We start from the raw sequence: 13,249 nt of genomic DNA, 5'->3' as shown, positions 1-13,249 counted from the left end.
AAAAACTAGCCGGACGAGGTGGCGGGCGCCTGTAGTCCCAGCTACTCCGGAGGCTGAGGCAGGAGAATGGCGTAAACCCGGGAGACGGAGCTTGCAGTGAGCTGAGATCCGGCCACTGCACTCCAGCCTGGGTGACAGAGCGAGACTCCGTCTCAAAAAAAAAAAAAAAAAAAAAAAAGAAAACCACTTCTAGTCCGCGCTCCTGTGTCTGAATCTAATTCCTTGATTCTGTGAAGCTAATGCCCACGGGTGCTTCGGACCCCAGTGGCAGGGCTCAAATCCCAGCCCAGCAACACCCAGGCCACAGCCCTGCCAGATTCCAAACCTTACCCAAATGTACCACCTCCTCCCCAGGTTCCAGGGGCCCAACAAGCCCTCCGATGGGCAGACCAACCCAAAAGAATGACAGAGCTGAGCTGAGAGGCCCAGAACCCTCACTATGCGCGGCAGCAACCACGCTATAGAGGAACAGAAGCCTCCGCCTGGCCCGCCTGCTCCCACATTGCCCTGGCCACCATGGTCCCTCCCTCAGGCCGAGGCCTGGGCTGCCTCCCATCTGCCACCCTGGCTCTGGGCCACTCGTCTCCTGCCCGGGCCCAGGCCACTCACCCCAGCCCCGGAAGGGCTGCTTTGTGGAGTGGGCCGGCAGTGGCCACAGGGGCGGCATGCCAGCCCCACCCAAGAGGCCGGGGCAGCCATCTGCCATCCCTTCTGCCAGTCCCCCAGGAGTCTGTCAAGGCTCCAGATGAGATCATCGCACTTGGACCCCAAAAAAGGGTATGCAAAAAACTCCACAGAGCTCCACTTCTCAGCTCAAATGCAAACACTCTGGGCACAGCAGCAGGGGAGGAAACCCAAAGACTCCATCCCTTCATACCCAGGGACACAGAGGCCTCGAGAAGGACAGGGGACAATCCCACAGTCCCTGGAGGGGATAGCACTGAGCGGGCGGGCGGGCTCTGGGCACCTTTCTCCCATCCCAGAGCTCAATCTAGCTTAGCATCCTTGGAAAGAAGCTGGAGTCCAGTTTTTGGGGAGTTGCATCAAAGGTCCTGATGAGGCTGGGCGCGGTGGCTCACACCTGTAATCCCAGCACTTAGGGAGACTGAGGCGGGTGGATCACCTGAGGTCAGAAGTTCAAGACCAGCCTGGCCAACATGGTGAAACCCCATCTCTACTAAAAATGCAAAAATTAGCCGGGCGTGGCAGCACATACCTGTAATCCCAGCTACTTGGGAGGCTGAGGCAGGAGAATCACTTGAACCCAGGAGACAGAGGTTGCAGTGAGCCGAGATCACACCACTGCACTCCAGCCTGGGCGACAGAGTGAGACTTCGTCTCTGGAAAAAAAAAAAAGGTCCCAGGGAAAGAAGGCCAGTACACCCAGCCCAGCATTGCTGTGCCACACAACTTCCCCACTCCAGCCGACACGGACACTGCTTGGCCCTGGAGACCCACCGCATCCTGCTCCTCTGGTTAGCAATAATGAGGGAAGACTGGGGCCTGGACCCGCCTCTCCACTGCCAAGAAATAAGAGGAGATGCTCCCTGGGCACTCCCCCTCCCCGCCAGGCAGTGCACATTCTCTCACTGCAGTCCGAGCAATCCCCAATGGGAGAGGAACCTCAGAGAGGTCAAGTATGTTGCCCAAGGCCACACACAGTTAAGTGGCACAGCCAGGATTCAGGTCCAGTTGGAGCTCCTGTAAGCTGGACCAGACAGTCTTATAATGAACATTGGTGACGGTAACAATAGCTAACATTGACAAGTGTTTAATGTGTTCCAGATACCGGACTGAGACAGAAAGGCCATTATCTCTTGCTCAGTGATGAACCTTAGAGGCAGGCGCTATGATTATCTTATCCCCATTTCACAGGTGAGCAAACGGAGGCCCAGGAAGATGAGGTCTATGCAGCCAATCAGGAGTGAGCCTCCCAGATCCGTCTGGTACAGCTCTGCATAGGAGACTACAGATGCTCTATCAGGGAGGGGTGTGTGTGTGTGTGTGTGTGGTGGTTGTTGTTGGTAAGGAGATGCCCAGAGACCACTGCCCACCAAGGCCACATCTGGCTTGTCATTGTTGTCACTGTCCCATTCAAGGCCTTACCTGGCAGAACAGAGACATATCCACAGGCCCTACGGCCTCTGGGGCATTCATGTCAGGAAGCGCCTGACAGTTTCCTCCCATCCTTTCCACGTGAACAGGAAGGAAGGCAGCATTTGGACCTGGATGTGTTTAAAACATCCCCCAAACACCCTCTGGGTTGCAGCGAAATCTCTAACTCAGAGCAGGGGTCTGAGGTCTTTAGGGATAGAAGGCAAAGCTCCAAAGATAGTGGCCTAAGGCCACACAGCCTGAAGCTCCAGGACACCCCAGCACATTACACCCCTGCCATTCCCCCTGCCTGGCATCCTGGAGAGAAGCACAAGACCCCAGTCTTGCCTCTTGCCACTTACAGGCTGCATGACTAGCCCCCTAACCTCTCTGGGCCTCAGTTTCTCCCTTTGTAAAAGGAAGGAGCTAAACACCCTGGAAGGTCCCTGCCCTCATGCAGGGCAAGGTGGGGTGGTGGTGGCATGAAACCTGTCATTACCCCATTAATAATCTAATCACCATCACGGTAAATGCTCCAAAGGAAGCTCCAGGGAACTCCAAGGTGTCCGACACAGGAGCCTGGCCTGGGGAGTTGCTGCTGGGGCTGAGTGCTCTAAGGTGGAGGAAGAAACTAAGGGAAAGAGCCAGGAACTGCAAGCACAAAGGCCAGGTGGGAAGAGCACGGGACAGAGGCTGGGGTGTGTCCCGCACCCGTAGAGCTTGGGCTGGGCAGGGGTGGGCGAGGCTGCGGGAGGCAGGACCACACAGGCTGCTCCACCGTGAGGCAGGGTCAAGGAGAGGCTGGAAGAGGAGAGGCTGGTGCAACCGACTCAAGCCCAGAAGATCCAAAGCAGGCCTGGGCCCCAACCAGAGTAAAGATGTTCAGCTGACCCAGCCTAGCTAGGGAACCCCAGACTTTTTTCCATAGAGGCTGAGCTTTTCCTTGTGGCTCAGGCGATGAGAGATGACTCACCCCCATTTGAGAATGAGGGGCCCCCAAAGGTGTCCTTCCATTAGCAAATGTGTATCACCAGTTACTAAGCTGGTGGCACTAGCCTGGGTCATTCAGGGAAGAGTGACACAATGCCGTGGGGGAGGGGAGGGGGGACACAGACAGGGAGATATGTTTGGGGGTACCCAAAATGCAGTGCAGCTCTGTGCATACCACTCAGACTGATGCCCCAAGCCAACACCCACGGAGGGACACCCAGAGCCAAGCACAGCCCCTGCTGTCAAGGACCCAGCTTAACCTGGGGTCACCGGGGTCACACCAGGGCCAGATAGAACAGGCAAGCGCTTGGCTGTTGGGTCCTTCCGAGGAGCCAGACCTCGCTAATGGGACCCGTACATGCACTCTTTCTCTTATGGAACCCTCACGGCAACATGCGCAGCAAGGACATCCACATCCCCATTCTACAGATGAGGAGACTGAGGCTCAGAAAGGGAAAGCTCAGAAAGGAAAAGGCAGAGCTGGGATTCGAGCCCAGTCAGCTTGGCTCCAGATCACAGTGCTCTCTCCCAACCACCCTGGACCTCAGAGAAGGAAGGGCTGGCCTGCTGCTCCCACCCGCTCCGACCCCCTGCTGCGCCCCACTGCCGCAAAGCAGGCAGATGCAGTGCTGACTGAGGCCTCCAGTGATGCCAGGGTCAGCCTGGCATGGAGCACCCCAGCTCCAAGTTCCTTCCGGCACCAAGGGGAGTGAACGTGACCACGGATGAGGTCATGCACGTGGGGACTAGGGGAATGACCTCAGTGAAAAACTTGGCTGCTGGGCAGGCCCTTGCCTTGAACTTAGCTGTGCCCCTCCCCTGGGGGACTCTCTCTGTCCGGAGGCTATGCAGGACATGGGGCCTCCTCTCCTCCTCTGTGCCAGGATGGTGCTAGGTGCACAGAACACCTGAGCTCTCAACCTCCCAAGCGCCCCACTAGAAAGGATCACATCCCATTGTACAGGAGGAACACGGAGGCTTGAGGAGGGACTCATGCAGGGACAGCATGCACAGGGAGAAGGTGACACAGTGAAGTTTGGCTCCAGACTTGACTCCAGAGATGGAGTTTGCCTCTGAGACCACACAGTCTTGCTCTCCTCCCTCCCCAGGCCTCTCTGGCAGGGCAGGCCTCAGGCCCAGGGTTGCAGACACATAAAAGGAGGTGGCTGCAGGTTTGCTGCCACAAGACCCCTCCCAGCAAGGTGCTCACATGGCTTCGGCCTGGCATTCAGTGCCCATCCCAAGCCGGCCCAACTCCCCTTCCCAGACTCTCCTCAACCCTGCCAGCTCCCACCACTCCCTCCAGCTTTTCTGTTTCAAGCCTGTGGTCCACCTCCAGGCCCTGCCTACTGCCTTTCACTTAATTGCACACATATTTATTGAGCTCCTACAACGTGGCAGGCACTGTTCTAAGAGCTGGGCACAGAGACAGCCACTTGAGGCTAACTCCCCAGTTCCAAGGACACCTCCTTCTCCAGGAAGCCTGCCAAGCCCCTTCTCTGAGCTCCCATACCTCCTCTAGCCACCTCTACCCTGGCCTCCATCATTCCCCAGCCAGAACTGGGCACCCTTTACAGATGGGAGTGGCATGGCCCTCCGCAGCCCCCAGCAAGGGAACAGGGGGAGATAGGGCCAGCAGGAAATTCCAAGGAGATTAGAAGGGAGTTGCCCCCGGGCAGTGTTTCTTCTGTGGGCAGCCTGACAATCAGTCCACTTCACTCGGCCCCACTGGCCCTGGGCATCAGGGACCTGGGGGACTTCAGTGCAGCTTCTTCTGACTTCAAGACCTACTAGCCCCCAACCACCCACCACCCAGGATCCCAGGACCCCCAGCTCCAGAAGGTTACAAAGTCAAGCCCCTGGCCACACTCCTCAGTGTTCCCAGCAGCCTTGTGGAAGGAAGCCTAGTGAGCCACTAAAAACAGTTTAGTTTGTACACATTAGCTCCAGGGAGACACAGACCAGGATTTCCTGTTTCTGTGTGTGGATGAAATGTCACAGCCCGCGTGTGTGTGTGTGTGTGTGTGTGTGTGTCTAGGTTCCCTGGTTTGAGAGCCTCTGGCTCCTGTTGGCAAATGCTACATGCCTAATGTTTGCATGCCAGACTGTGCCGTGTCCCTGCTGATGTGCATGTGACTGTGTGTGCTATCTGTGTGTAAATGTCTGCGTGGGAGTCCCCTTGGTGGGTGTCTGTAAGCCTCGGGTAAGTGTGCAAGTCTCTGCTGCTCTCTTTGTGGAAGAGGCAGGGGAGGTACCTGGGTGGTGAGCTTGTGCCTGGGCCAGCCTGGCAAGCGTAGATGTGTCGACTTCCGTGGATGCTAGTGTGTGTGTATAATGTCTGCGTGGGTTTGTATCCCCGCCTTCATGTGTACTTCTGATGAGTCTGAGTGTGTCTGCAGGATGTCAGTCTCTGGGGCATATCCGGGTGTGTCTGGGGGTGTAAGATGTATATATGAGGATGTGTTTCTGACCTGGGGGTTGCAACAGGGTCTCAGCCTCCATTGTGTCTGTGTGGTGATGCGTGGGTGTGATGGAACGGGAGTTGTGTAGCTGCTTGGGTGTGTGCACTTCTCTGAGTGAGCATCCTCTCTAATATGTCTGGTAGCGTGATTCCGAAAGCATCCAACACCAGCGAGTCACTGGATGCGTCTGTGAGACATGTGCCAGTGGTTGTGTGTCTCTGAGCTTGAGCTGTGAATACATATATGTGCATTTGTATATACAAGAGAGAGTGTGCCCAGGGACACAGGCTCGGCCCCTGGGAGGCTGAGGCTGGGCCTCAGGATAGGGAGCAGCCAAGAGTTTTGCTGACTGTGGTAACCTCGTCTCCTCCACCCAGTGACAGACTGGAGTCCTCCCCTGTAGCTCCTGGGAGCCGAGAAGAGAAGAGCTACATGCAGAAGCCTACTACGTGGTCACTGAGTCCAGACACCCAGCACAGGGCCTGGTACCCCGGACCCACTGGGGAAATATGTGTTGAATGAATGAATGAATGCCTGGAGAAACAGACAAGGGAACGGCAATGACTGGGAAGGACACTAACATTCACTGTGCACTCTATCTGCATCCTCACACTGAAAAGGGTCCTCACGGCCCCGGGTGGGCATGCTTGTCCCCCGTGTTACAGAAGAAGGAACAATCTCACACGTGTGCACGCACAAACGTCCTCCACTAACCCCCACCTCCCCCAGGCTCTGGGCCCCCAGCATGCCTTAGCCTAGAGCCTGGCCCATGACAGGATTCCTCTCACCAACCTGTGTCCCAGCCTAGACACGCTAGTTAGCAACCAAAAGCTCACTGCTCTGGTCACACTGCAGAAAGAACAGGCCCAGAGTTAGACCAACCTGGTTGGAATCCTGGTTATGTAACTTAGAGCCTCCATTTACTGATCTGTAAAATGGCAAGCAGGGATGGATTAGGTGCTTCCTCCAGGCCCTTCTGAGCTGACACCTAGACTGGCTGCACTTCAAACACTCACATCTAGAATCACCCAGGAGGGAGCCCACACACACGGCAGGGAAGGTGATCACACCTTCCCATCCTCCCTGGGGCAGCTACTGATGTATCAACATTCTAAAACTAAGGAAATCCACCCTCCTGCATTCTCCCAGTTCCTCCAAGAATGCAGACACAGACCTTCTGTCTGCCCATTGGCTATGAATAACAACAATTCCTCAGGTGACTTGGGATTTCACTGCTAGCAAAATGTTTTCTTGTCTATTCATACTTCCCTGATTCCTGATGACAATCATATGAGATTGTCCAGGCAGGTTCCATCACCTTTACTTATTTTTTTTTTAAGACAGAGTTTCACTCTGTTTCCCAGGCTACAGTGCAGTGGCGCGATCTCAGCTCACTGCAACCTCCGCCTCCCAGGGTCAAGTGATTCTCCTGCCTCAGCCTCCTGAGTAGCTGGGATTACAGGCGCGTGCCACCATGCCTGGGTAATTGTTGTATTTTTAGTAGAGATGGGGTTTCACCATGTTGGCCAGCCTGGTTTTGAGCTCCTGACCTCAGATGATCCGCTCGCCTCGGCCTCCCAAAATGCTGGCATTACAGGCATGAGTCACCGCGCCAGGCCCCATCACCTTTATTATATAGATGAGAAAAAAAGCAGCTCAGAGAAGCCAGGTAACTTGCCCATGGCCACACAGTAAATGGGAGAGTCAGGTTTCAAAGTCAGGTCTTCAGGCTCCAACTCTCAGACTCCTCCATCCACACCCAGTGGGTTCCTACATGTCCTGGTCACATGGTACATGCTTAACGGTTAGTGGTGATGAAAGGCTGGAAGACCTCAGATCACCGGGTCTTTGAAGGTCACAGGTGACGTGTCTGCTCTGCAGCTAAAGCTGCATCTTAGCATCCTGGAACCTCAGTAGTTAATAACCTTCAGACTTCCTTGGCTAGAAGGGACCCAAGGTCAGGCAGCTCAGCTGCAGCCACCACATCAATCTCCCTCTGAACCCTCCTCAAGCAATCATTCCACAAACCCTCTGTCTTTATAAGCATGAAAGGTCATCTGGCCTCTTTCTGAATAATTAAAGTGACAGTAAGCTCACTACCTTCTCTGTAGAAGCTCCTTCTATCTTCTCACTGGGAGACAGCTGCCCAATTTATGCTTTCCTCACTTGGGCCCCAGAGCAGGCCACACCAGACTGGAGATCACCCAAGAGTCCTTCCCAGTAGACAGTTCCCAGTGACCCCTACAAGGGGGAGGTAAGCCTGAGCAGGGCCATCCACCAGATGTGGTGGGACCTCCTTCAACTCTGCTCCTGCAGGGGACATTCTGGGGATTTGGAGTCCTTTCCCTTGTACTCAGTTTCCGCATCTTAGAGGCAAAGTAGTCCAGAAAGGCAGAAAACACATCGAGTCTAACAAGCCTGTAATCCCAGCACTTTGGGAGGCCGAGACGGGCGGATCACGAGGTCAGGAGATCGAGACCATCCTGGCTAACACGGTGAAACCCCGTCTCTACTGAAAAATACAAAAAACTAGCCGGGCGAGGTGGCGGGCGCCTGTAGTCCCAGCTACTCGGGAGGCTGAGGCCGGAGAATGGTGTAAACCCGGGAGGCGGAGCTTGCGGTGAGCGGAGATCCGGCCACTGCACTCCAGCCTGGGGGACAGAGACTCCGTCTCAAAAAAAAAAAAAAAAAAAGTCTAACACATGCTGCCGGGCGCGGTGGCTCACGCCTGTAATCCCAGCACTTTGGGAGGCCGAGGCAGGTAGATCACCTGAGGTCCGGAGTTCAAGATCAGCCTGACCAACATGGAGAAACCCCATCTCTACTAAAAATACAAAATTAGCCAGGCGTGGTGGCACGTGCCTGTAATCCCAGCTACTCCGGAGGCTGAGGCAGGAGAAAGGCTTAAACCCAGGAGGCAGAGGTTGCTGTGAGCCAAGAGTGCGCCATTGCACTCTAGCCTGGGCAACAAGAGTGAAATTCCGTCTCAAAAAAAAAAAAGAGTCTAACACACGCTTACTCCAAGCTCTGGCAGCCTAGATTCCCGGCTCTGGGACCCGGAGCAAGTCTCTTCCCCACTCTGGCCACAGTTTTCCCATCTGTGGAATAAACAAAACAACACCTCCAGTAATAACCCCTCTGTGGTCCACGTTCAATCTCTGGATTTTGACCCTGCCTCTGTGAGGCTGGCGGCTGGGATAAACAGATATCCAGACAAGTTAAGGGGCTAACCCAAATGTATACACAGTGAGAAGTGGCATGGGCTGGCCTTGCTCTCCTCTCTCACCCACACTCCTTCCCCTCTCTGGCCTCACCGCTGTTCTTGAACTCAACAAGCTCTTTCCAATTTCCCTCAGCCTGAAATCTTCTTACCTCAGCCCCCACCTTTGTGTGCTCCTGGCAAACTGTCCCCTTCACCCTCATTATGATCTGTGTTGTGATTTCTTGTATGACTATTGTTTAATTCCGGTCTCCCCCAAAGCTCTACGAAAACAGACACCTCACCCTCTCTCGTCCACGGCTGTATCCCAGATCTGTGCTGGCACAAATAAACAGCGGGCGAATGAACCAAGGAGGGGCCGGGAGAAAGAGCCCAGCCTGCCTTAGGCGATGAAGAGGATCTATTCTGCCCTCACAGAACCCACAAGAGAACAGGCTGGGTGCACATGGAAACGTGTCCCATGCCACTGACAAGAGCAGTGATCGGAGGCTTACTACATACCAGGTGCTCTAATGGCGTTTGCAGGCATCAGCTCATTTAACCCTTGAGGTTGGAAAGCGTGTTACTGTCCCATTTTTACAAATGAGAAATCTAAGGTCCAGGGCCGTTAAGTAACTTGCCAAAGATCAGGCAGTCAGGAAGCGACAGACCCCAGACCCAACAGCAGCACGAAGCCTGAGCCACTGAATGAACAGTGGAAATTACGGCTCCATGCTGGCCCAGATGTGGGATGTCCCCAGCTGGGCCCTGGCCCCTGTGAGATCCCGGGCTCAACCCCCAGCCTCCTGGGATTGTTTTCCCCTTTAAACAGTCATGGGTGCCTCAAATGGACTTTGGGTCGGAGCCTGATGACTTCCTGGGATGGAGAGGAGCCCATGGGGATGGGTGCCTAGGAGCCCTGAAGCAAAGCTCTGCAACCCATCCCCCCCTCACCAGAGTGAGTAGCAGGAACTGGGAGGCAGGGGTGAGGAGCTCAGAGTTTCGGTTAAGGCCAATTCAGGCAGCACTCACTGGAAGCAGCTCAGAGCACCAAGAGGGCAGGAGCAAAAGACCCTTGTCCTGGCTGGTCGCCTCCCTCTTCCTCCTCACCTTCCACCTGCCCTCTCCTTACCACCAGCTTCTGAAGACTCTAAGAGCCGACTGAACTCCCAGTTGCCAACACCGAACCGGGCCCTTGGGAAGACATCCTCCCATTTAACAGATGAGGAGACTGAGGCCTGGCTTGGGGAAAGGTGTCTCTTGATTCAGATAGACCTTGTCCTTCCACACTATAAGCATTTACAGAACTCAAGCTGGAGAGCAGATCCCGGGGAAAATGGGGAGACGGAGACACAGTTGAGCAAGACACCAACACTCTAATGAGGGAGAAGCCCATTTGGCCAGAATAGCCACAAGGAAAAGTTAAAAGCTAAGTGCTGCAGGGCAGACATAAATCAGCAGCATGCTGTGAGCTCCACGGCCAGGGGCACTCTGGGTGTTGTGCCAGGCCACTCACTGTCAAGAGTCGGCAACATTTCAGCCTCCTCCAAAACCGTGCCCAGCCAGCGGCAGGAGAGCTCAGGAAGCTTCTAGCCTCCCAGGGAGAGGTCAACACGTGCAAGCTGGGCTGTCCCTAAAGTTGCCACAGCACCAGGAAGCGCGCAGATGGAGCCTGGCCGGCACCCAGTAGGTGCTCACATCCACTGAAAAAGCAAAGGCAATGCCTGCTGTCCGGGGGAAGCCCTGGGGTCCCCACATGGCCACAGGGAAGGCCCCTTCCAGGTGGGCAGCTGCCCTCCTCTCACTGGGAACATGGAAAGGCGCTGGCCACGAGGGGCCAGTGGAGCTGCTGTGTGCACAAGGTCTGCCCCAGGGAGGGCAAAACACAGCCCTGGGATTTAGGAAGCTGCCTCTGAACCGGTTCTCCCACGACATCATCCTCCAGGCTGTGGGACCGTTAGGCAGGGCGGAAGTGGACTCCAGCCAAGGGGATGTTCCCAGATGTCATGCTTTCAAACTGGACCCGCCCAGAAAGGCAGGCAGAGACAGGCCTGCGCCTGGGAAAGCTCTGGGTAACGACTCAGGGTGGCATTCAGGCCTCTCCTGGGCAGGGGATGGCCACAGGTTTCCCTGGCGGCGGTGCCCACCAATCTTGTCCCAGGAAGGAGAGCCTGGGCGTGGAGGTTCTGGGCAGCTGAAGGCAGAGATCCATCCCTTCCCTGCCTACCCACCCCCAGCCCAGCAACGCCCCCCAGAACGCTCCAAAGCTGTTTTCTCAAGTCCCCGCTCCCAGGTTAGGGCCCTGTGGCCAGTTCCAAGGTCTTTTTCAGGAGCATGCTTCCCAAATAAAGTTGAGGCGGTGGGGAATGAGGGAGCCCCAGATCCACCTCAGAGTGGTCCCCAGAGGGCTTGGGCCTCTTTCTCCGGATTCTTCAGTGGGAAGGAGGGCCGGCTGGTGCCTCAGGCCCGCGGGACTGTGACAGCCGGTGCCCCCCGCGGTCCCCCTTTCCCCCGGGCGCCCCCACCTTGAGATAGTCGTTCTCCGAGCGCAGCTCCTCCAGCTCCCGCACCAAACCGCCGGGCCCGCAGTCCAGCATCTCCTCGGTGAGGTCGGAGAAGGCGAGCGAGGCGCTGAGCGGCAGGCGGCTGCTGCCCACCGACGACGCAGCCACCGACGGCTCGTCCGGGGAGGCGGGCGGCCGCGGGGGCTGCTGCGCCGAAGGCGCCGGCTGGGCCGGCTGCCCTGTGCGGACCCCCGCCGGGCCCCCGGCCGCGGACTCGGCGTCGCTGCTCAGCGCCAGCTCCAGGCCCAGCAGGCGCGCTTCCTCCGACGCGCAGTCCGACACCTCCGAGCTGCTATCCGTGAGGCTGGGAGGTGGCGGTGGCGGTCGCGGCCCCGCACCCGGCCGCGGACGGCCCTTGGCACGGACCCCGGTGCGGACCCCAGCCACCCGCGCCCCCGCGCCCCGTGCCCCGGGCGCCACCGCGCGCCCCTTCTTGTCCGGCCGTGCGGAGGACGCGGCGCTGCAGGCGACGGCTGCGCCCGGGCCTGGGCCGCGGCGGCCCTTAGCCAGCGACCAGCCGGCCACGTCTTTGGGCCGGGCCGGCGACGGCGCGCGGTGGCTCTTTTTCCTCTCCGGGGCGGGCGCGGGTGCGGGCGCGGGCTGGGGACCGCAGCCCCGGACCGGGGGCTCGGTCGCCGGCGCCTCCATCGCGGCCTCCCTCGGCCTCAGCGAGCTGCGCGCATGGCCCAGGCCCGCCCGGCCTCGACGTCCCTGGGGAGGGACCCGGCGCGGCTCCGGCCGCTCGGGCTGCGGCTGCTCTCGGCCCACCTCGGCCCCGACACCGCGTCTCCGCCCCAAGCCCCGCCGCGCGGTCTCTCCGCTGCTTTGGGCTCGGAGAGTGCGGCCCGACCGCCTCCAGGCGCCCCGGCTCCGGCTGCGGCTCCGCCCGGCGCCCGCCCCCTCGGCCTCGCCGCGCCCCCGGAGCGCGCCCGGGCCCCCGCCGCCCGCACGCCGATCGCTCCCTCGGGCTCCGAGTCCGGCTGCGGCCCGGGCCCCGGCTCCGCCCGGCGTGGCCCGCCCCCCGCGCAGCCCCGCCAGCTCCCCGCCCCGCCGCCTCGGCTCGGGGGCGCGCGGTTCCGCGAACAAAAGGCGGACGCGGCGAGAGCGGCAGGGAGGGACGCAAGCAGGGAGCGAGGGAGGGATCTGCGAGGCAACAGCGACCCCCTCGAGGGTCAGGCGGGCGCGGGCAGCCGCTGCCCGGGCTCCCTCCTCCTCCGCTCCGCCGCCTCCTTCCCTGCCCGCCCGGGGAACGCACCCGGCGGAGGCGCCCCTGCGCCCGGCGTCCGGGCAGGGCCCGCGAGAGCGGCGGGAGCCAGGACTCCCGGGCCGAGGCCGCGCGGACCTCAGTTCGCAGGAGCCCGCATCCATGCACACCCAGCGCGCCTCGCCCCTCGCCCGGTGCAGAGCGTGCGCGAACTCCGCCCTCTCAGCCAGCACCGCCGGAGCAGCGATCCCATCGCACAGATGCGTAAACTGAAGCCCGGGGTGCACGCGCCAAGCTCACGGTCTAGACGGTGCCGATGGGACCCAAAGCTCACACCTCCCGGGCGCGCTCGGGCTCCCCCTGCCTCAGCTTGCCTCCGCTGGGGTAGGGACCGTGGAGTCCTGCGTGCATGTCTGGCTCGCGCACCTTGACCGGCGAATATTACTCCCCATGCGCCCCCGACCCGGGTTTCAAGCTATGTAAGGCTAAAATGGAAGCGACCTGTGGCCGGGCGCGGTGGCTCATGCCTGTAATCCCAGCACTTTGGGAGGCCGAGGCGGGCGGATCACGAGGTCAGTAGTTCGAGACCAGCCTGACCAACATGGTGAAACCCCGTCTCTACTAAAAATACAAAATTAGCCGGGCGTGGTGGGGATGCCTGTAATCCCAGCTACTCGGGAGGCTGAGGCAGGAGAATCGCTTGAACCTGCGAGGCAGAGGTTGCAGTGAGCCGAGA

General features: G+C 58.6%; 1 protein-coding gene across 2 annotated transcripts in view; it reads right to left on the bottom strand.

Moving 5' to 3' along the window:
* SOGA1 (suppressor of glucose, autophagy associated 1) overlaps positions 1-12,160 on the bottom strand; it is a 91,208-nt gene extending 79,048 nt beyond the window's left edge. Inside the window, exon 1 of one of the 2 annotated variants that reach the window (XM_025399713.1) lies at positions 11,271-12,160. In XM_025399713.1, the coding sequence (XP_025255498.1) occupies positions 11,271-11,957 (687 nt within the window). In that variant the 5' untranslated portion in view covers positions 11,958-12,160. Of the gene's footprint in view, positions 1-7,646; positions 7,952-11,270 lie in introns of those variants that run through there. The other variant, XM_025399714.1, reaches the window with a different exon arrangement.
* Positions 12,161-13,249: the final 1,089 nt, after the last annotated feature.

This window comes from Theropithecus gelada, chromosome 10 (assembly GCF_003255815.1).
Source record: "Theropithecus gelada isolate Dixy chromosome 10, Tgel_1.0, whole genome shotgun sequence".
NCBI classification, from domain to species: Eukaryota; Metazoa; Chordata; class Mammalia; order Primates; family Cercopithecidae; genus Theropithecus; species Theropithecus gelada.
The sequence above is the reverse complement of the archived record's forward strand: the minus strand, read 5'-3'. Positions and strand labels throughout refer to the sequence as shown.